The 24,145-nt window shown below is 44.1% G+C and overlaps 1 protein-coding gene across 1 annotated transcript in view; it reads left to right on the top strand.

The window, feature by feature from the left end:
* LOC144786061 (cytochrome P450 3A21-like) overlaps positions 1-24,145 on the top strand; it is a 258,043-nt gene that overhangs the window by 219,272 nt on the left and 14,626 nt on the right. Inside the window, exon 11 of the mRNA XM_078665006.1 lies at positions 14,637-14,863. Coding sequence (XP_078521132.1) covers positions 14,637-14,863 — 227 coding nt within the window. The remainder of the gene's footprint in view (positions 1-14,636; positions 14,864-24,145) is intronic.

The raw sequence follows: 24,145 nt of genomic DNA, 5'->3' as shown, positions 1-24,145 counted from the left end.
CATAATACGTGTGCCTGGATTGTCACATATGATAGACAGACTTAGTATACAGCATCATAAGGCAGTTTGTATTGTGGAAACTGTTTCAGTTTCATTTTGTTCATAAAACCACCCACATTTTGCCTCAAACTCAGAAAGTATAACTAAAGGGCCCTTTAGCTGCAGTAACCCATTGAAAAGAATAACGCATGAAATAATTTCAAAGCAGTTCTAAAAGTCTTGATATACCTAGCATGATAATGTCCAGTCCTGGTAATACTCTTTCAGTGCTAGCCATCTCTACTTACAACATGCCAAGAAAAAGCAATAGAGACAAACTGCTGTTCCAAATCTTTACAAGCACTGGCAAAGCCAATAGTTTCACCTTTCAGTAGTGTATGCAGAAAAGTACCTCAATCATTATTTGAGGAAGCAATGTCATGGGTTCGGCCAGTGGTATGGCTATAAAATACTGTGTCAGGTGGTTTAATGATTGATACATGCTTGTTAAATTTGTTGAAAGAGAAACAAGGTTCCAGCAATGAGTCAGATTGTAAAGAAGCTCCTGTCCTTTGGCGTTTGTGTGTTCTGGCCTGCAGCAGCTAAGCATACATGGACAAGTGTTAGTCTAATTTGCAAGACACTTGTGCCCTCATTATGAATGGTGATACCTAGTGCTTACTTTGTAAAATAATAAATGCTGGGCCCAAACTTTTGCACAGGAGTCAATGCAGAATACCAAGGCCACGTGGACTTATTTAATACACCACCAGACTTCCTCAGCATCTCTATCTTAGTCTATTTCATCCCAGCTTTCGCCCTTTACCACTGTTTACTTTCTTCTCCAATTCAATTCAATTAAATTATCTTTATTTGGGTTAAAGAGATATCCATAAAAGCACAGAGTAAAATACCAGCACAGATATACTTTAAAAATCAATACATGCATAGATAGTTAAAACAATAAACACATGACTTAAAACAGTATATACACTGGGACATATACATAGTGCAAAAAACAGCTTTCTTCTCCTTATTCCATCCTTTTGTGTTTTTCTCTTTTGTGCGCCAGATCAAAGTCTGTTGGGGAAAAATGAGTGCTGGTCCACAAAACTGAGTGGCCTCCACCTCTAAGCACCAGCTGAATTGTAGTACTGGCCGTGGTATCTGTTGGACCTGGCACTTTCTGCAGTGTCACCCCCAAACGTTTTGCCTTCCTCCTCTCTTTTTTCTGACCTCGTTTATTTTGGCTTTGGGACTCTGGGCACTTTAACACTGCTAAGCAGTGCTAAAGTGCATTTTATCTCACCCTAAACAGTACATGGCAACATTGGCTTATCCACAACTGGCTTATTTAATTTACTGTAGGCCCTCAGTAAAATGCTCTATATGTGCCCAGGGCCTGTAAAATAAATGCTACTAGTGGGCCTGCAGCACTGATTGTGCCACCCACTTCAGTGGCCCTTAAGCATGGCTCAGGCCTGCCACACCAGAGCCTGTATGTATCAGTTTTAAATTACCATTTCAACCTGACAAGTTAATCTGCTTGCCAGGCCCTAACCTTCCAGTTATTTTTAACATATAAGGCACTCATTAGCCCTAGGCAGCTCTATAGGCAGGGCACAGTGTATTTAAAAGGTAGGACATATACATTTGAGTTTTACATGTCCTGGTAGTGAAAAACTGCTAAATTCATTCTTCAGTACTGCAAGGCCTATCTCTCCAACAGGTTAACATTGGGATTGCCTTAAAACATCTATTTAAGTGTAATTTCCAATTGGGAGCAGATGTAATTTTGGAGTTTGGTGTCCATGGGCTCACAATTTCAAATCACAACTTTGGGTGCAGTTGGATTTTAAATTGCAAGTCTGAAAATGCCACTTTTAGAAAGTTTAAATGTTCTCACTTTAACCACTCTTTGCCTCTGCCTGTCTCTGAATGGGTTGAGTGACAGCTGGGATTTGTGCATTCCCTCTAGACAGTCGCATACAAAGGCAGCTGGGGTGTGACATTTGCCTCCTGATAGCCCATCACCAGGCTGACGGGCATTCCTGAGGTAGATTGGGAGGGAGGAGCTGACACTTTCACCTGAATATGGCTGTGACTATCCCCATACTAAGAACTGCATATCTTCCTGTAGTGAGGCTGGGGCAAGAGAAGGAAAGGCAGGGACCTTGTGATGTACAAAGGCCTCTCACATGTCTCCCCCACTTTAAAGGCACATTTTGGTATAAGTACTGGACCCCTGACACCACCAAAAGTGAACTCTACTGGACCCAAGGACAGTCTGCCTGGAAGAAGAGCTGCTGTGCCATATGAGGGACTGCCACTTTGCTACCTGCTCTGCTGTGTTGGCCTGCTGATTCTTACTTGGGAATTAGAGGGACTGGACCTGCTCTCTACAGTGTTACATCTTTGAACCCAAGATTCTCCAAGGCCATGCTGGCTTGCCTCCTGTTTTCAGAGGTCTCAGGGACACAAAAGACTTCTTGCAACTCTGCTGGTGCTGCTGGACTTTGCCACCTGTGAGTCCTACCCATGCCTGAGGTGCCCCCTCTTGAGTACTGGGCTTCAGAAGTGCATTCTGCAGCTGTTTTCCTGCAAAAAACAGCTCATCGACCTGAATGGGTGAGAACAACTGATGCATCGAATTCCAACACTGACGCAGTGACGAATCGACGGTGACAACATAGGTCCCAACTGCAAGGCTTGACAACGATGAAGTGCTGATTCTTCTACCCCGTCTGCGAGGCTTGATGATGGTACTGCACTGAATTTGTGACGCCATCTGCAAGGCTCATCTCTAGCGCAGTGCCCCGACTGTGGGGAAATTTCTGATGCATTCTGTACTTGACGTCAATGTTTTTTTCCATACCAGGTACTTTTTCAGCAAGCACTGTTCTGTTGCCGGCCTGCTCTCCTTTGTGGGTAGCCTGAACTTTGGATTTGTACCTATCCTTCGTGTACTCAAGTACCCTTATGACTGCTAGGGACTTCTAAGCACTGTTTTCACATTTAGGGCCAGATGTAGGTAATCCCCGATTACCGATTCTTAAATACCGAATCATACCGATTCGGTATTTAAGAACTGGCAATCGGGATGTAGGTATATTTACCGAATTAATTACCGAATCGGTATGATTCGGTAATTAATGAATCGGTATTTACCGATTCTGTAACTGCCATTGATTCCTATGGGCCTTGAGGCCCATAGGAATCAATGTCAATTACCGAATCGGTAAATACCGATTTGGTAATTGAGGGAAACTTTGAAGGGTGGCAGGGTGTCACTTTAACACCCTGTTGCACCCCTCAATTGTGCATGGGTGCACATGTTGCTGACATACATGCCCTTAGGGCATGTATGTCTGCAACATGGCGCTGTTTAAAAAGCAAGAAAAATGCTTTTTAAATGGTTTTCTTAATTTACCACCAACTACTAGTTGGTGGTAAATTAAGAATTCTTAAACCCTTGTAGCACTGAAAACAGTGCTACCTACATCTGAAATTACAGATTCGGTACTTTTACCAATTCGGTATTTTACCGAATCAGTAAAATTACAGAATCGGTAAAATGACCGATTCTGTAATTTTAGATGCCCCTACATCTCAATATCCACATACCGGTCGGAAACAGCCGAAAATCAGTATTTTCGGCCGTTTCCGACCGGTATTTGCCTACCTACATCGGGCCCTTATTCTTTAAAAATTAACATCTTGTTGGATTTTTGTTGTTCTGGTCTTGTTTTACTCAGATAAATATTCTCCATTCTTCCAAACTAGTGTGGGTTTTTTTGTGGTGTTTTCACTGTGTTACTGTAAGTTAAGTGTTGCACAAATACTTAAAACAATGCCTATTAAGTAAAGCCTGAGTGCTGGTTGCCAAGCTACCAGAGGGTGAACACCGGCTAATTTAGGTTGTGTATCTGACTTACCCTGAATAGGATTGTGTTCTCTACTTGGATAGGGTACATACTTCTGCCAACTAGGGACCCCACTTCTAACAGTACCCATCCAGAATGTTAATTTCAGGGAGTTAAAAACCAGCTCACACATGGCCTGTCAGAACCGTTCAGGCCCTGCCGAATTGCCCTATTGACCTGTCTGACCCTGTTTCTGGAAACTAATGTTACGTAAGTGGTTAAGGGGCCAGTGACAGTATATATTTTTTATAACAAAATAGGTAATTAAGGGTCTTTGGTACTTCTCATGATATTTTGTTCATGTTGTACATGTGGGGGTGTACAAGCCAAATGACTTTCTCCAATTCTTGGCTCTGAACATAGACATATGATATGCTTAATGGTGTTGAAGGAGGCACATATGTCGAACAGAATCAAAGAGTATGCATATCTTGGGTCCATGACGTGACTAGTTCTGCTATAATGATCAGTTCAGTATTTTTGGTGGCTTAATAGGGGTTGAAGCCAAACCAGAATTCACAACATTTTCTCCTCAAACCAGCCCCCTATTGGAATCTAGCATATTTTTGGAATGAAAATACTGGATTTGATGTATATTGAGAATTGTCAATTGAGCCTGGTTTCAATCATTTTTTTCCCACACTCCATTTTTTTTGTTTGAATATCTTTATTTAAATTCTTTATATGCTTACAATACGTATCAGATTCCACAAACAAGGAAATGCAACACATCATCTCATCATCATATTATAGCCGTCAGAGGAAAGCACATTTCCCAATAACACAGTATTTCCACATCTTTCCTCCCAACACAAGGAAGAAGTGAAAGAGAGAAAAAGCAAATATGAGGGAGGGAAAAGAAAGCAGTAAGCAGTTCACGAAGGCACGTTGTTCACAATGTTAAATCACACGTCTATAGAACAAAGGGGTCGTATCGGAGAATTAGAATGTGTTGGGCAACTGAAAATCTGGATATGCCCCAGGTCGTGATTGAAATGGTTGTGGGCATAGTGTGTTTTGGAAATGGCCTGTAGATAGCTCTCAGCCATTGGATGCAGAGTGCCATGCGCCGTGTGGTATTTGGATGTAGTTCCACTTGGACTAATCTTCCAATCATGTGTCACCATCAGCTCCTACTCATTATTAAGCATGTGGCATTATGCCCAGTTTGCGTCCGTGCATAAGTGTCGCGAAGTGGAGGGCAACTGATATATAAATCCGATATTCAAAAAACAACTTAACAAATGCGTCAATCTGTGTATAATAACTCTCTCAACGCTAAAATGCATAACTAATAAATAAAAGAAAGGGGGGGAAAATAGAAAGGGAGAGATTAAAATGGTTGCAAAATTTAAAGTAAGAGTCAGTACCACATATTGTCATGAGCAAGTGTCTTCGGTATTAGGGAAGTGGTAACGTGGAGGGGCTCGATAGGCAGGAGCCCGCAGCGGTTAGGAGTCCTCCGAAGAGGCATAGCTGATTCTTCATGGCAGGTAGATAGCAAGCCTCAGCGCTGGGGGGGTAATATTGTCGTTACATGGGTCAGTAGCATTAGTGCGTGATATATTTATTTATTATTTAGTGTATCTTATATAGCGCGCGGCTACCCCAACGGGGTGTCCCGGCGCTTCCGAGAGTGTAACAGTCCTACTCCTTTAGGGAATCAGCAAAAAAGGAAGGTCTTAAGTGCCTTACGAAAGGAGGGCTCTTCAGGAATCACCCTGATGGCAAGAGGGAGTTTATTCCAGAGAGTGGCAGCACAGACCTGGAAGGTTTTCCCTCCAGAGCGAGCCTTCTTAAATCTGGGAGAGATGAGAAGGTTTTTTGTGTCAGAGCGGAGAGCTCTAACATTTTTGTATGGGCGCAGACAAGAAGTCAGATAGGCGGAACCTTGTCCTTTCAAGGCCCTATGGGTCAGGATGAGGGCTTTGAATTCGACTCTCTTCTGGATTGGTAGCCAGTGAATTGAGCGACGGTGAGAGGAAATACGCTCTCTTAAGGAGATGCCAGATACTAGACGGACCGCTGAATTTTGAACTGTCTGTAGTCGATGGCATAGACCTACAGACAGCCCAGTGTACAGACCGTTGGCATAATCCAAGTGGGAGGTGATCAGTGCTTGGACTATAGCTCTCCTGGTGTTGTTGGGGAGGAAATTGATGAATTTTTTACCATCCTAATTTTGGAGCAGCACGCCGATGCTACTGTCTGGACTTGGTTGTGTAAAGAGAGATTGGGGTCCCATCTAATACCCAGGTTTTTTACAGATTGTTTAGGCAGAGGGGGGAACTCAGATCATGTGGCCACCAAAGATGGGGGTCCAAGGGAGATGGCTGATGGAAAAAAAGGACCTCAGTTTTTCCTGCGTTAAGACGAAGGCAATTACTGTCCATCCAACATTATATTTTACGCAGGCAGTCTTTTAAAGGATCAAAAGCCGACTGGGAGGGTTTGTCGTATGCGAACAAAAGTTGGATATTGTCCGTATACGAAGTGGCTTTAATTCCGGCCTGGGCGATCATCTCGGCAAGCGGGGAAAAATAAACATTAAAAAGAAGAGGGCTCAAGGAGGAGCCCTGCGGGACTCCCCACCTGAGCGGACGACTGGTGGACGTGAACGGGGGGGTGAAGACTGCCTGAGTCCTATTGGACAAAAAGGAAGATAGCCACCTCAAGGCCTGGCCTTGAATCCCCTTAGTGTGGAGACGATCCAACAAGACAGAATGGGAGACGGTGTTGAATGCTGCCAACAAGTCGAGCAGCACCAACACCGCCTTTGAACCTCCGTCAAGTTTCCAGCGAACAGCATCGGCCATCTCAATCAGGGCCGATTCCGTGCTGTGGCCATGTCTGAATCCATGTTGTGTGTCATGGAAAGACCCGTTGGATTCGAGGAAATTAGCAAGCTGTTTTTGTGCTAGTTTTTCCAGAACCTTGGCTGGAGCCGGCAACAGAGATATAGGTCTATAATTAGCCGGCTCATTAGGATCCGTGTTAGCTTTTTTCAAGATGGGGACTAGTCGTGCATGTTTCCAAGATTCTGGAAAGATGCCAGTCTGTAGTGAATCGTTCCAAATGCTATTTAGAATGGGATTAAGAAGAGAGGCCAAGGCTTTATATTGTTTTGCCGGCCATGGGTCGGTAGGCGAACCCGATCTGCATTTAGATAATTCTGCCAGCGAGAGTTCAAGGGGGATTTCTTCAAAGTTGGAGAAGATTTTAGAAGATACTGAATCGGAGGGACTGATAGAAATAGCCTTATTGAGGGTGTCAGGGTGATTTTTATCAGGAAACGAGTCATAAATGGAGATGATTTTGTCCTCAAAAAAGTCAGATAGATGATTACAAAATGATTGAGAAACAGGGGACTGGCGTTTGAGGGCCAAAGGATCAGTGAATGATCTTACCGTCTGAAAGATCTCCCTGGCAGAACCATGGGCTTTACTAATTTTATCCTCAAGATGTATTCTTTTATGATCTATAATAGTTGCAGTTCATTGCATGCAAGTGCGTGGTAATTGGCGATCATGGGGATGTGTAGCCCTCTATCTCGTCCTCTTCCCAGGTGGGCGCTCCGGGGGGAAAACGGCTAAGTAATGCCCTGGGCAAGACACACTCGGTGGAAAGACTTCAGGGTGTCATCCCAGAGTTGCGCAATGGGGAATTTCCTCAGTCCCGTTATTGGGTAGAGTAGTGCTCTCTGCCCTTGCCCAGTTGTCAAATGAGGTACGCCAGTGTTTCACATGTGGGGGTTCATTGCTCTTCCATCGTTTAGTGAGCAGTCTTTTAGCCGTAATGAGTCCTAGGTCCCAGAATCTAGAAGGGACTTTATTGTTTTGTCCTTTTGTATAGACCCAGTAGACATACCTCCCACGTCTGTTGTTGGCTCTCACCAACACCCTCCGCCAACAGAGCCGTCACTGTGTGTCAATATGTCTGTATATTGGGGCAGGACCACATCATATGGAGGAGGTCCGCATCAGCCAGCGAGCATCTCGGATACGCAGAAGTTGCGATCGCAAAGTACTTGTTAATTTTATTAGGTGACAAGTACGCGCGGTGCAATATATAAAATTGGATACGTTTAAAGCGGGAATTGCACGGTACGTTAAGGGGACTGGCCAGCACCATCGCCCATTCCTTATCCGTCCATGTCCTTCCCCTGTCTGTCTCCCATTTGTCCCGGAGTGGCTGTTAGGAGCTTTGCGTGTGCGCCAATAGTGCCTGCGTCAACCAATGGATCACATGGGAGCCATTTCCCATGACATATAAGTATTGAATTAAAAGGTGTGTGGGCAACTCCTCAGAGATATCGTTCCAGGCCCGCGTGAACGTGTGTGTGATGGTCGCGTGTAATAGGAACTGCCCAGCTGGGAGGCCTGTGTCTGCAGCTAGTGTTACAAAGGGAACCAGGGCCCCGTCTGCGTACAAGTCCCCTAGCGTGTCCATGCCAGCCCGCATCCAGGGTGCCAGTGCGGCCTCCATTACCACTCCGCCTTCTCTGGGTGTTCCCAACAGTGGGAGTGCTGGTGCATAGGGCGTCACTACTCGGGTGAGTTTCAGGCTGCGAACATAGCATTTGCGGGCCACTGCCAAGTGTATCTGCGATGGGCATGCAGTTTTGGCCAAGGGGTGGAACAGTGTGTGGATCTGCACGTGGGTCCAGACTGTAGCATCCGTGGCAGTATCTCTCTGGTGCCTTCCACTTAGACAACCCGTCACCCACTGCAGCTGTGCTGCCAGATAGTAAAGCTCCTGGTTAGGCACTGCTAGTCCTCCTGCTTCCACAGGTGCGTATAGTTTTGGCAATGGAACCCGGGGTCTCCCTGTATTCCATATCAGGTTCCTGACCAAAGTTTCCAGCTCCCTAAAGATACGTGTAGGGACGTATACTGGGACGTTAGCGTAATAATACAGTAGTCGTGGTAAAACTATCATTTTTGTCAGTGTAATCCGGCTAGGCACGTTGAGGGGGAGAGTCTTCCAAAAGGCCATTTGCGCTTGTAAGGAGGAGATCGCCCGTACTTGGTTGCCTTCCAACACATCTGGTGGGGTTCTATAGATATGGATTCCTAGATATCTCAAAGGTGTGAAAGGCGCCAGACAGTGCCGGCGGTAAGCAGGTCAGATCTTTAACGTATAAGAGGAGGTCGTCCGCATATAGGGAGACTGTGTGGAGACCATGCGCCAGGGGGATCCCCCACTCCGCGCCTTGTGTTCTCAGTAGCTCTGCTAGTGGCTCGATTTCTAGCGAGAAAAGCAGCAGGGACAGTGGACATACCTGCCTAGTGCCTCTCTTTACACTGATGGTGTCTGACAACAGGTGTCCTGAGCGTACGCGTACCGTAGGTTTCTGGTACAGTAAACTGACCATATCGATATATTCATCACCAAGGTCGTATTTCCTCAAGACAGCTAGGAGATAAGGCCACTCCACAGAGTCGAAGGCCTTTTCTAGGTCCAACACCAGACACCCCGAGCGAGGCCACTGTAGTGTAGCGTACCTTTGTACCCTGAACAGCCTCCTAATATTGTGGGAGGTACTACGAGTGGGTACAAAACCATTCTGATCGTTATGCACAAGGGTAGGAACCAAGGGGCTAGTCGCTAGCCAGAGTGGAGGCAAGTATCTTATAGTCGGTGTTCAGGAGGGCCAGCGGCCTGTATGAGCCCAATTGCATGCAGTCCCTGCCAGGCTTTGGGAGGGAAATGAGGTTAGCTTCGTTCATCGTGGGGGGGAGGGAGGAGTCCAAAATAGCCGCCTCGTACACCTTTAGTAGCTCAGGGATTAGGATATCTGGGTAGGCTTTATAAAATTCAGCAGGCAGCCCGCCTGGGCCTGGGGACTTGCCATTAGATAAAGCAAATATGACCGTACGTAGCTCATCTGACGTAAGATGGGCTTCTAATTCGTCCCTCTGTGTGTCATCGACCCCTGGTAACTGTATATCCGAGAGGTATGCAATTATCTCAGTGAGGGGGACTTGAAACCGTGAACAGTATAACATTCTGTAATGGTCTACGAATGTCGCGTGTATGTTGCTTTGAGTGTACGCAATTTCTCCCTCGTTAGTGCGTATCGCTGCCACAGGTGTCATCCTGTCTTCCTGTCTGATCAGCCAAGCCAACAGTTTCCCGGGTTTGTCTCCAAGATGATGTGTGCGTGCTGAATGGGCTGCATAGTTAATATGACACAGTCTCTCTAGCAAGCGCTCGTGTTCTGCACGTGCTTCCAGTAGCGATTCCTCATTACCCACCACTGCGTCCTGTTCCAGTCGGAGCAGGTCGGCTTCTAGTGCGTTAGTTCCCCATCTAATTGCTTCTGCATGTTAGCCTGTGTACTTAGATAATGGCCCCTAGGGACAACTTTAAATGCGTCCCACTCAATTTAGGGGGTGGACGCTGTGCCAGTATTCTCTTCAAAGTAGTGTGCAAGTTGTATACCTAATGAGTTGCAAAAAGGAGCATCCAGTAATAAAGCCGGTTGTAGCCTCCAGGTGGGAATGGGCGGGTGAGGGCATTCCCATGCCAAGTCCAGCACATGTGGGTTGTGCTCTGGGTGGGTGCGACCCATGTAATAGGTGTCAGTGACATGTGGAAGCAGTTCGCTGGCTAGCATAAATCTGTCCAACCTGACATGCAGTGCGTGTGCGCCTGAGTAATAGGAGTATGTTTTCGTGTGGGGGTTGCGATTCCGCCAGGCATCATGTAAGTCCCATTGTAAGGCCCAGGCAACCAGGGCCTTCATCGCTCCCTGTGCAGGAGTACCCGGCAGGGGCGGGAAGGAGCGGTCTAACCCAACATAAAGGATACAATTATAGTCGCCTCCCAAAACCCAGGGGACCCCGTGCCAAGGTGCCAGGTCTGCAGATAATTGTGCAAGAAAACCTCCCTGATCTGTGTTAGGGGCATACAATGACGTCAAGACCACAGGCCGCCCGTCTAGTTTGCCCTGCACGATCACAAACCTACCCTCCTGATCTATACGAGAGTGCGAGGCTGTAAAGGGGCCTCACCCATATCAGTGCCCCACGGGCGTAAGACGAGAACTCCGTAGCATAAAGTTACTCTCGTCATCTACGGCGTAGTGTATGTACTTCCGCCTTGTTGAGGTGTGTTTCCTGCAGGAGTGCAATATGAATTCGGTGCCGCTTAAGTTAATAGTAAATTTGGTATCTTCGCGAGGGTGTATGAATGCCACGCACATTCCACGTGCATATGCTTCTCACTGACATCGTGTTACTTCAGGTCATTCCCCAACCCGCGCTCCGCCACAAACTCACAGCAGAACCTCCGCCCCGCTCCCCCATCTCCGTCCCACCAAGAACCGCCAAAGACACCTCATTAAGTACTTGTAAAAGTTGCTTAGCACAAAAGAAAAAAAGAAGAGGGGATACATCAATCAATGAAAAGTAACATAACAACCACAACCAACATGAAATGGCAAAAGGTCGGCTGCTAAACATGCCACCGTCCAAAATCTCCAATGAGATGAGTAACCTTTAAATCCAGGGGGGGTTGCTGTGCACTAGGCACAACTGTATCTGTTTAGCAACTGAACAAGCAAAAGAAGCTTCTCCTTCTCCAGGCAAAGTGGACCAGTCACAAATGTCCTAGGTTGTTTCAGCTGGAAAGTACGCCACTCCTTGGGAGCACCCCACTCAGTGTGGGGTACGCTCCAGTGGGTTCACTGGGCCTTGTCCATCTCACCCAGTCGGAACGTCACCGCTCGGGCCTCAGCAGACGGATGCGCCAGCAGGCCCCTGCCCAGTTAGTTTCTCTGCAAAGGGTCAGTTATCATAAACTCAGTACTCACTGCGTCTCGTATCTATAGCTGAGCATCATGAAGGCGTTCAATCCCCGGGTGTCATCGGGGTCGGGGTTCCGCCGTATTTCCAAAAAAGAAAGAAAAAACTGCACCACCTAGGCACCATCGACAGGCATTCCACGCCAATCGGCGAGGTCGTTCAATCAGTGTATCAGATCTGCCGTCTGTGGTGTGACATCCGGTTGTTCCGTGGAGGCCTGAGAGTCGGGTATTCCATAGATAGCCTCATCATTGCTTGGCAGGTCTCTAGGGCTGCCAATCAGGGCATCTTCTGTGGCCGGGAAGCCGCTAAGTTCCGCCACCATCTGGAGGGCATCCTGTTGCTCATCACGGACAAGATCTGCAGACGGGCTGGAATTCGCCAACGCCCGTGCCCGGCGGGCCGACGACAATCTGCTCCTGCGGCGTCATCTTGGGCCGTGTAACGGTCTCAATGTCGAGTGCTCTGATGTTTGTCGGGGCATCGTGTTCACTCCGCTGTCTAGCCATGCTTCCGCTTCCTCCGGAGATGCGAAAAAATTCGTTTTGTCTTGTGCTATCACCCTCAGCCTGGCAGGGAAGAGGAGGGAGTACTTGAGATCCAGCTGGCGCAGCCGCTGTTTCACAGCAAGGAAGGAGTGTCTCTGGTGCTGAACGTGGATTGTATAGTCAGGGAAGAACATTATTTTAGCATTGTCAATGCGGATATCTGCGAGCCGCCTGGTTTCGCGCAAGCTGGAGTCTCGATCGCGGTAGTTCAGGATCCGAAGGAGCAATGGTCGAGGATTAGACCCCTCGGGGGGCGGCCTGGTCGGCACGCGGTGGGCCCGCTCCACTACAAAGTAGGGTGACAGCGCGCCCTCCGGCAGCAGATCTTTTAGCCAATTCTCCATATGTGACGCCCCCTCCCCTCCCATCGTTCCGGCACACCTACTATCCTCACGTTATTTCTCCGTGCCCGCCCTTCCACATCCTCGGCACGGTCTTCTAAAAATTCAACCCTGTTGAGTAGGTCCTGTACTTGCTTGTCCGTCTGGTTGACCCGGGGCGCAAGATCTGCCACAGTGCCCTCCAAAGTAGTTGTGCACTCTGCCAGTTTCTTGTGGTCGGCGCGCAGATGCGTTAGATCAATGGCGACACTGTCTATTTTGTTTTCTAGTGATGTGCGGGTGAGTTGGACATATTCCTCCAGCCTCTCCATTGCCGCTAGCATTGTATCAAGTTTTGCCGCAGTTTGGTCGGCATCAGCTAGTTTTGCGGATTTGGCCATTTTCCCTTGCAGTTGCGTGCCTCCTGTGCCAGTTCATGTCCTAGTGCCCCCAGACATGAGCAGTGCGATGGATGAGGGGCCAATGTCTGTTCCTGTAGTGTCCAGCGGGTAGGTCGCAGCCAGCGACTCGTGCAGCACAGGGGTTCAGGCGTTTGAGTAGATGGGGTCTCAAGGGGATCGCTACACCTGGAATGGCGGTCACATGCCCCCATCGCAGTCCCACGCCGAACGATGATGGATCAGGGAAGGAGGGCGTCCGCAGCTTTTCCCAGGTCCGGGCTGCGCACCACGCGGCCCCCGACAGCAAGGCCTAGTGGCGGTATCACAGGTATCCCGAAGAGGCCAGAATCTTGATCCCAGGGCTGCCACTAGACACGTAATCTGTGTTTTCCCCACACAGGTCTCTCGTATGCAGCGCCTTCGCCGCCCCTCGCTACAATCCGCGCCAGTCGGAGGCCGCAGTCCGTGCCAGCCCACCCCGGCAGCTCTGGGCGGACACTCCGTCGCAGGGAACAGCCTTCCAAGGCCGCAGGATCTCCAGGGTCAACTGCAGCCGGATATTCAGCCCAGCTCTTGCTCACCTCCAGGCCCTCACGGCGATCACTTTTTTCCCACATTCCATATGTTTGAAATAGATCTATAGTCACTCATAATCAGAATCTGTGGCGTGCCTCAGTTATTAGAGGACACGCTCTATACAGAGAGTTTTATTGATGAATGCGGAGATGAAGGGTGCCCTTGCTGGTATACTCATGTTGAGAAAGTAGGTTTTGCAAATAGTTGAGGAAGGTGACACATTTTTCACATCCCACTACTTGTGGGATTTAAATGAGGGAATTCAATGTATGATATTTTGTGAAAGGAGCAAAGAGGGTGATAGTATGGAGATCCCACCAGCTCCATAAAGATTCTAGAGTCCTTATGACAAGTTTGCAATTTTGGCAAGGTGGGACAGAAAGTGAGGCAGCCAGAAAGTACCTATTTTACTTGCAGTAATGAATATGCTATAACATTATATCAAGGGCAATTTCATTGTCTTCTATTGATGTATTAGTGTTTTGCAGTGACACTTGAGTTGTCACTGGTGAACAATTGGTCGGCCATAGATTTTGCTTATTTTTTAATAATATTTGAAGTAGGTTATGTGCTCAAGGGCCCAATGTCCATATTACTTATACCTGTTAAATAATTAATGTTGCTTTCTTAAGCCAATCAACACAAAGGTAAATTGATGGTAGCATCCAAGCTCCTTAGAAAACAGTAGGCTAATGCTTGTTTTATAAGTTGTGCTTCGGAAATAGGAAGTGTGCAGAGAATTGTCTGGACAAGGTTTTGTACATTTTTAAAAAATTGGCATAATTAACATTCAAATGTTTTGGGAAGATGAATGACCCAGAAATCTAAATGCACCAGATTTGTAAACCATCCACTTCAGGATCCTAGGCCCATCAAGCCAACATAAGTTTTGTATCGGGATACTCCAGGGAGCATCAGTGCGCTTTATAAATTTCACTCATCAATCTCACACACAATCTAAGAGATGGCTTAGTAATAAGATCTCTTGCTCTACATGGGTGATGTATTTGTGTCAAATAAGAAAACTATATATCACGTTTAGAGTTTCACCTCTAACCTACGTATTTTCTTTTATCTGTAGGCTCCTCCAACATATGATGCACTTACGCAGATGGAGTACTTGGACATGGTAATTAACGAGACCCTCAGAATGTACCCCCCTGGAGGACGACTTGAAAGAGTCTGTAAGAAGACTGTGGAGGTGAATGGAGTGACAATCCCAGAAGGAGTGGTGGTGATGATCCCGTTATTTCCGCTGCATCGGGATCCCGAGTATTGGCCAGAACCAGATGTGTTCAATCCAGACAGGTATCAATCCCATATGATGGGTGGAAGAAGAGTGGTAGCTATGAAGGCCATTAATATTATGGCTAATTATCAATTCAAGTCAATATCAAGAAACTGAAGAAATAAGGGCATAGTGTATAAGAAAACTGGCATTAGTTAAGATAGGAGGTTTGAAGTCACTTTTATGAGCACAGGTAGATTAAACTAAAATTGAGGTATCATACAGCACACATTACAGATCTAAATTGAGTTTTGACATCTGCATATTAAAGATGGGTGTAAACATATGGAGACCAATTCACAAAAGTATTTACTGTAAGGAGTCCTCTTTTATGTACTCTTACATCCCTTTGAAATGCCCAATTCTCTAATCATATAAGTGCAAATAGGACACAGTTCTTTCTTACTCGTATATAAATGTTCCTATTTGAATCCCATTTGAGATGTTTTGGGGCCAATTCAAAGGAGTGGAAAAGTACAGGGATGAATATAACAGGAATACTTACTTAGCTATTCCTAAATTTCTTTGTGAATACCCCCATGTATGTATCACTCAAAGGGGCATATTTACAAGGGCATTGCACCACCGAAATGCCATTTTTTAGGATGCTCCGGTGGCACAATGCCCTGCTCCATTTTCACAATGCGGTGCTAACCCACTTTGCATGGTTTAACGCTGTATTGTAAATATTGTACCCTTTCATAAAGTTTTCTGCATCAAAGGGGCGTGCTATGGGTGTTGCTTTGGGCGTCCCACCGCAACACACATTTCTTTTTGATGCTCCCCTACAAGGATCTGTAAATCTTAGGCAGTGCCAAAAACTAACAAAGCAAGCATTAGAGTGATGCAACAAGGAGAAATACTTTTATTTCTCCTCCTTTTTTGTTATTTCTATGTGTGGTGCATTTTGCATCACACATAAAAGGAACAAATCGCCTTTAATGATTTGTTTATGTGCAGCAAGGTGTCCCTTCCTGCACATAAGCAATCATCCCTGCAACACATGCATCTTACACCATGGCGTAAGGGTGTCTGCGTTACACTAGGCAGCTTTTTTTAGCACCGGCGCAAGGTAATACACAGGGGTGTGCCATATTCTTGTGAATACAGTGCATCCCTGCCTTTTTGAAATGCCGCAGTGCGGAGCTGCTAAATTGTTTGCACCGCCACTTTGCGTCATTTCTTTGTAAATATGCCCCGATGTGTATTCCCAGGGCATAAAGTTATAATCAGAGACTACGCAGCGCGGTGTCTGAAACGGGAACAGAAAGGACCCCATTACAAGCTTACCAGTTAATTACAATATGAGCGGTAACTCCTGTCAAGTCAAATCTGCAGATATTTGTCAGGAAAAATGCTCAAAATGTTCAGAGCATGAAAGTTTCGGTTTGCCAAGCACCCAGAAAGTTGTAATTGACTGCTATTGCAACTGATAAAATTTCAACTTGTATTATATCAGGTTGAATAAATATTGCATAATTTTTTGGCTGCTAGCAAAGAGGGCCAAACTTTTTACACTTAGATAAGTCCTTTAAGGTACTGAATTTCCTCGCAGCAGTTGTGCTGGATCCAAAATTAATTTATTCAACAAATGGTGGCAGATAGTGCATTTGAAAGCACATTGACATAGTAACCTTGCTCAAGGTTGTAAGTATTATGTTAGGGAAAGGGTTGGAGGCTCTCTCCTTTGCTGCCCTTTCCCTGTCGCCTTCTCTCTCTGCCTCTCTCTCTTCTGCTTTTTCCTGCCTCCTATACTTTTCTCCTTCTCTCCTACCTTTCCACCATTTTCCCTCTTTGCATATGCCCCACTTTTCCATTGTTTCTCATGTAATCCCTTATTCGAAGCCTCTTTTTCAGGGGGCGTTTCAGATAAAGACTGCCACAGTTTGGGGCTGACGTGTTAAAGACCTATAGCAGAGATATATTCCCATCTTATACACTTGTAAATGGTTGTTTGACTTAAAATGTTCAAGGAATGGTGTGCTTTCAACTGGAAATGTAGCAGTGTATGCTGACATCTCGGTGGCCAATTACGATCTTGTCCGGAAAGCTTTCTGACCAATTCGGTTCTGGAATGCTTTCTGGACGACTCAGATCGGGGGAGTCCAACAGAATGATTTGGAATGATCCGGATGATTCCAGATACAATTCAGTCGGACTCCCATTGACTTCAATGGGAGCCTGTGTTCCAAATGAGAACACAGGCTGCAATTGGAGAAAGGGGTGGCTCAGGAAAATTGTGCACCCTGTGGCAGGCACCCCTTGGTGCCTGCCACACTGTGCATGGTTGGGAATACGGGACCCGTGTGTACCCCCACAGGCCTGATTTGGAGGGCCCCCGGTAAAGGGGGGCCAACTATGGGCCCCCAAAGACAGATTCATACAGCCGTTTAGTTTGGGGCAAACTTAATCGGAACGGCTGTCCGAATCGGTCGTCGTAATCGCTTGCTCGGAAACTGTGTCCATAGAGCTGTACGAATTGGCTCCAAAAGGCTCGACCTGTCCGAACGCTTTTCTGAACCGATTTGGACAGCCCTAACAGTTTCCATGCTTCGTAATCGGTCATACGGAACTGGGTGCGATTCAGTAGGAAACAAGGTCTCTGAATCAGATTCGGGAAACCCGAATTCGATTCCGAGCCATTCCGAACGGGATCGTAATTGGCCCCTCAGTAGTAATTAAAGAGCACAACAGAACATAACACATAGCACAAAGCAAAATAACAACACAACCAACACATAACAGGACACAAACCAAGAAAACAGTCAAAACACAATGCAACTCAACAGGCACAGTACAAAACAACAATAACACAATGAGATAATTGATCACAAAAATAAAGCAGCACAGAAAACAACAAAACACATCACCACAAATAAATGCAGCACAATATATCTACTCAAATATTATTTTTACAGATTACCATCTCCTCACATTTGCTCTGATTATACGGTGGTAACAGTTGTTTGTACCACACACTTCCTTACATACAACCTATGACATGTAACAAGACCAGTCAAAAATATTTCACTAAAGGGGTGTTATAAATATTGGGCCTATTCATTTCTTGTAATTTAGGAAACATTTTAATATTTCAGTTACGTATTCTGTTACATTAGTAAACAGAATAAACAACCCCAACCTCCTCCCCATTGTCCTTAGGAAAAGACAATATTGGAATCACATAATAATGCCAGCTTCAGAAATGTGTTAGAAATATCCCTTTACTCCTTTATAATACACCATCTTCTGAAATGGGGGCTGTCGTGGATTGTTTATTATTCTAAGGACCTGCTTATGAGTCTGGCGGTGCATAATTACTGCATGGAATCCCGCCCTGCCTCAATCTAAGTATGCCAGTGTTCTTGCAACCAGTTTTCCCGGGAGTTGGAACACTGTGCTAGATTTTACTGCGAAGTAATTCTGTCAGGAAAAATCTCATTAGGCTCTGGCTGCATCAAAAACAAGCCCCTTTTCTAGTTTTTTTCCTGCAGCGGGAGCAAGCAGGTCTCCTACCTCCAGGCACTTAGCTTCTACTACTCTAACCTACTCCCCAAACACCTCTCTCTGCACCTCACCGCACACAGAGGTCCCCATATATATTTACCACCAATGTCCCCATATATATTTACCACTAATGTTAAACCCCCAGAATTATGAATTCTGTGTGGTTTATGACTAGTGAATCCAGACTCACCCAATGATTCCCAATCCCATGTTTTTTAACTCGTAATTGCACAGTACTGTTGTGGTGTTAGTTCATAGTAACGTTAATTCTGCATGTGGACCTTAAAACCCGACGGTACCGTGCAAGTTGCAATCATGGCCAAAGAAGATAAAAATCCACATTTTACAAGGTGAAGCATTTGAGAGTGGGATTGGCTTTGACAACTTTGTAAATTAGAAGTTTCTCAGAAATATACATTTTCTGCTCCTGCCCTAACGTTATCATGATGTTTCTGGAAAAGATTCCACTGCCATTAAAAGCTCTCCTAACAGATCTCAGAGGAAAATAAAAAACATCTTCAGCTGAAACAGACTTTAAAGTTCCGCAGCTGTAAAAATATTGAATGTAGAGCTGTGACTTTCGAGATTTGGGGCCAGATGTAGGTCGGCAAATACCGGTCGGTAACGGACAATTTCGTAAATTTACAGAAATTTACCGAATCGGTGAATCAATATGTAGGTGGCACTGAAAACAGTGCCGCAGGCCATTACCGATTCGTTATTTACCATGTGATAACATTACATGGTAAATAACGAATTCCAGTGTACATGCACATCTGTGCATGTACACCTGTGCCATGTGGCACACAGACATGCCCTAAGGGCATGTATGTGTGTCACATGGCACACAAGCCAGAAACAGGGGTGCAACAGGGTGTCAAAGTGACACCCTGTCTCCCTTGGCAATTCGGTATTTTTACCGATTCGGTAATTACCAAATCGGTTTTTGCCATTGATTCCTATGGGCTTCAAGGCCCATAGGAATGAATGGCCGATTCGGTATTGTTTACCGATTTTCTACCTACATATGATTTACCGATTCATGAATACCGAATTGGTAAAATTCGGTATTTATGAATCGGTAAATCACATTTACCTACATCTGGGCCTTGGTCATTGTTATTTTGAGTGATGTAGTATTAGCTTGCTAAATTTCTTTTCTAATGTCCTAATATTTCCAATTCAAGAAAGCTTTCCTCAAAAAATAAATGCGGAAGAGCAGCTATCACCCACTTCAGTTACTTTCTTAGTGCAAAACTGACACAGGTTCTTATGAGACGTTTGTAAAATTCTTTGTGGTCTACTGAAGATATACTCGTAATACTGTATTGAAATGATCTCATCAGTCTTTTCTGTGTGTCCCTGTAATTCCAACAAATAATTCTCAGATGTTTTCAAACATATCATAACAATTTTAGAGTTTGAGAAGTTAATTGTTCTTCTATTTTCAATCCAGCACAACCGAACTCACTGATATTGTCCTCTGTATTTTCGTCTCAATGTATCAGTGAGAAAATTGTTGATAGGAAGTCTGTGCTCTCAATAATGAGGGTAGAAAGGAGGCTCTTAAATAGATTGTGTAGTCAATTTCCTCTTTACAAAGCTTTCAAGAAAGTTTTTGTTTAGATAAGTTTCTATGGGCAAATCAGAAACGCATTTTGCAAATCATTGGTAATTTTATCAATAGTTATCTCTGCTGCATTTGGCGCAGTCCGTTACTCCTTTATGGCAAATATGTTCTCCACTATCTCCCAACCACCATACCTCATCCCACATGCCCAAATACTTGAGTTCTCCTCCTTAACTCTCCTGCAAACATGATACAATCCTTATAGCTTGTTTAATTATGCTGATGATAAACATTTTAGTGCTATGTTACAAAGTATTCATGACACCGTGTTGTCATTGCTTGTACATGCTTTGTCAATCTCACTAGCTAGTTGACAGCGAACCACCTTACCCTGTTCAGTGGCCTTGAACATTACAGCTTAAATAATAAGGGAGTTACTGCAGATGTGTCATCCTTTATATACTGTTCTTACAGTGTCTCTACTTCTTTGTATGCTGTACTAGCACATGATCATAGTAGGTTTGTAGATCTCATGAGAATGCTGCTGGTGACGAGCTTTATTTTAATAGACTCCTCTATCTAAAGTTGTACAGCCAAAGGAGGTAATCTTTCACTCGTATTTTTGGATTGCTTAATATGAGATGCACATTTGGCAGTATAACTATTTGGGTTCTGTTGCATTTTTTATTAGGGCCTAGTGTGATGCACATTTATCTGCAGATAGTTATACGGGTAGGTAATTACAGCACTGGGCCTGATGTCAAGTGTGACTGTCACCACTGAGTCTTATACAGCTACTACATCAAATTCTAAGTCTGCCACAACCAAGCCCAAGAAGCCTAGAGCATGGATGCTAAGTTTAGTTTCCTGAATCCTCCCTACACACCCTATGACATTTTACAAATTAGGGGATGTCTACCCTATTCCACTTTTACCGGGTGACCCCACCATAACCCTTGCACTGGAAAGTTTTAAGCATGAAGAATGCTCTTCCCATCTTGTATGTGGGCAACTTGTCTCTCACAGAGATGTTTTAATCTACAAGCAAAGTGGCTGTTGCCCAGGGCCCCTCATCTTGCAAGGGGCACACTGGGAAAATGAACTTCCTCTCTATTTGACCCTTGTATATTATATTTCAATATTTAAAACTCTCTCCCTCTCCACCTTCCTCTACCTCTGGCTCTGTCTCTCTACCCGGTGTCGTCTTAAGGATTCCTGGTGTCCCAGGCAAAATATGTTTCAACTATTTTTCTGGGATCCTGTTAAAGCTTAACATATATTTATTATTGTTTGGCATCATGCGATCTTGAATTAGCAGGGAATCAATACTAAAATTCAAACTTGTTCCATACCGGGGCTCCGATAATGTCTTTCTCAGGGCTCCCAAATCCTAAAGATGACACTGGTCTCTAAGGGACAGCCATCACCCCTGGATCTGTGAGTGCAGTTTGCTGCATGCATCTGTTCCAGGCTTGACTACTGTCACATGTCAAAACAGAATTTTCCCTTTGGGTAAGTTTTCTGTAGCATCCACACTTGCGTACACAACATTCAAATCAAAGAGGAGCAAAGAGGAAAATATAAAAATAATAACTTCATAAAAAAATATACAATTTATTCAGATATATATTAAAAACACAGTAAACAATGCAATTTGATAAAAATAATGCAATAGTACATGTAAAAAATATACACAGGTGGGAAACAGAAGCAAGGAAAATATAGTTCCTATTAGAGTGAGGCAGATACAATAGTCCAAAACGCGATCCTACTCTAATACATGCATAGCTATCATGATTAGAGTCGTTGTTTCACAGACTTAGCGTATCGCTACTCAAGGATTGCATCGATGCGTTTCGATGGGCACATATTTTAGAGAGCCAACACCTTCTTCAGGATATAGTATATGAATCCCACATACACATTAAATATCTGAAAATACAAGAACAATACACAGTATAAAATACATGATTAATAAAGTTACATAAAGACATTATTCAAAACCAGAATTATAATTTTGACAAAACCTCAAAGCTCCAAATGTTGTCATCCTAATCACATTCATACACATGTTCTACATTTTGATCGCATTGGCATATCATAGGAATTCACAGAAACACATATTCAAATAACCCAGCATTACCTTCCATAAAGTGCACATAACCATCATTAGCCTAGATCAATACATGTATATCTCTATGGCATTTCTTTTCTTTAGGTAGTGCTTACCCAATCAGGGAATATTGCTGCCATAACCCTACTATATTTATTATTAAGCATTGTTATAATCAATACTGTCAATAGACATGTAGATATTATTGACCACATATTATGTGGCAGCATTAGACATGGGTACCTATTGGCTGATAGGTCTAGATAATAGCTGACGCGTTATTACCTCAAAAGGGGTCACAAAGAACCTCGAGATTTCCAAACAGTCACCACGATACCACTCTATGGTTATCTGAGTTTTGGAAAAAGAAGCAAAACAGAGCACTGTTCTAATATGCGTCAAACTCTTATGCTCAGATAAGATTATAACATCCTTATAACACACACCTTTTTTTAGAAAATTGTAGCTCCCACAATTTGTCTCAGAGAGTCAAAAATACCCGATAGTTCACCAAGATAGTCATCAGTTTTTAATCTGGAATATAGAATAGAAAACACAATATTCCCATAACTACCTTAAACGGCATAACTCAACATAAAAGGGTTGCAACTTCTCTATTTTTAAAATATTTATAAAACGAAAACATAGCCCGTTGTATATTGTGTGTCCCCATCTGGGTGATACTTAAGGTCATATCTCACGCACATATGCCTTACGTGAACATTTATGGAATAATGCACCGTAAATATATGTTCATCTTTCTTGTATGTACATCTTTCTTGCAGTATTTCATGTGCATACTGTGAGATAGACTACTGCACATGATCGATAGTCAAATAGAATGCAATACTATATGATATATACAGGTGAGGAGAGTCATAAATAGTCACGCTCATGCTATGATACGTTTTAATAGCATGAGGATATTAGAGACGGATAGTGTATCCCCACGAAGTTAGCGACATAAAACAAGCTGTAATCTTAAGCACTATCATAAAGCAAAATAATTTTGCAAATATTACCTGGCTACTACGGTCTTTAAAAACGGGCAATATATTCCAAGCGACAGTAACCATAAGCTTAAAAATGGTAAGGTGTGTAGCGGGTTACTTCGTAATCCCGATCACCATAAAAGCAAGACCGCCAGCAGCCTAAAGCCAATGCAGGGAAACAAACAGAGAGCTATATATCAATTTAAAATATTCTCCCATTTAAGTTGGAGCTCTCATACAAAAGGACAAGAGCGTCACAAATTTATTTTACGAGATAGTACCTGCTTATTTCCAAAGAAACGGGTAGTCAGGTCAGACGCCTCGTTCGATCTATAGAAAACCGCCATTCATTCAGTGTGTGAAACAACGACTCTAATCACGATAGCTATACATGTATTACAGTAGGATCGCGTTTTGGACTATTGTATCTGCCTCAGTCTAATAGGAACCATATTTTCCTTGCATCTGTTTCCCACCTGTGTATATTTTTTACATGTACTATTGTATTATTTTTATCAAATTACATTGTATACTGTGTTTTTCATATATATCTGAATAAATTGTATATTTTTTATGAAGTTATTATTTTGATATTTTCCTCTTTGCTCCTCTTTGATTTGAATGTTGTGTACGCAAGTGTGGATGCTATAGAAAACTTACCCAAAGGGGAAATTCTGTTTTGACATTTGTCTTTTGGTACCCTACCCCTTTGGTTTTTGGGTCCCTCTCTTTTACTAGAGTTGACTACTGTCATGCCTGCATTCCAAGGTCCCTGTGAAGCTCTTCTTCAACCTTCTTAATCACAGTTTCGTCATTTGAACCATGGATATAAAGCAACTGGAGCTGTCTCTGCACTCCTCCTCAGGTTGTGGAATATGAGATACCCTCTGCCAAACGTTACAACATAGCATCTGTCTTTGTCCTGTGCAGCCACAGGTTAATTCAAATCAATCCTAGCTCTTTTTTCATTGCTTTTATCAAGAAATCAAAGGTTGACGAGTCGAGAATACAAACAAGAGTAACCATCTTGCTGGGTAATCACAGTGCCCAGATCATTTTGTAATGTAAAATTAGGACATATGTGAAGTCTATCATTATGCTAGTCAGTAACAGCTTACAA

The sequence above is a fragment of the Lissotriton helveticus genome, chromosome 10, assembly GCF_964261635.1.
Source record: "Lissotriton helveticus chromosome 10, aLisHel1.1, whole genome shotgun sequence".
In the NCBI taxonomy this organism is placed as follows: Eukaryota; Metazoa; Chordata; class Amphibia; order Caudata; family Salamandridae; genus Lissotriton; species Lissotriton helveticus.
The sequence above is the reverse complement of the archived record's forward strand: the minus strand, read 5'-3'. Positions and strand labels throughout refer to the sequence as shown.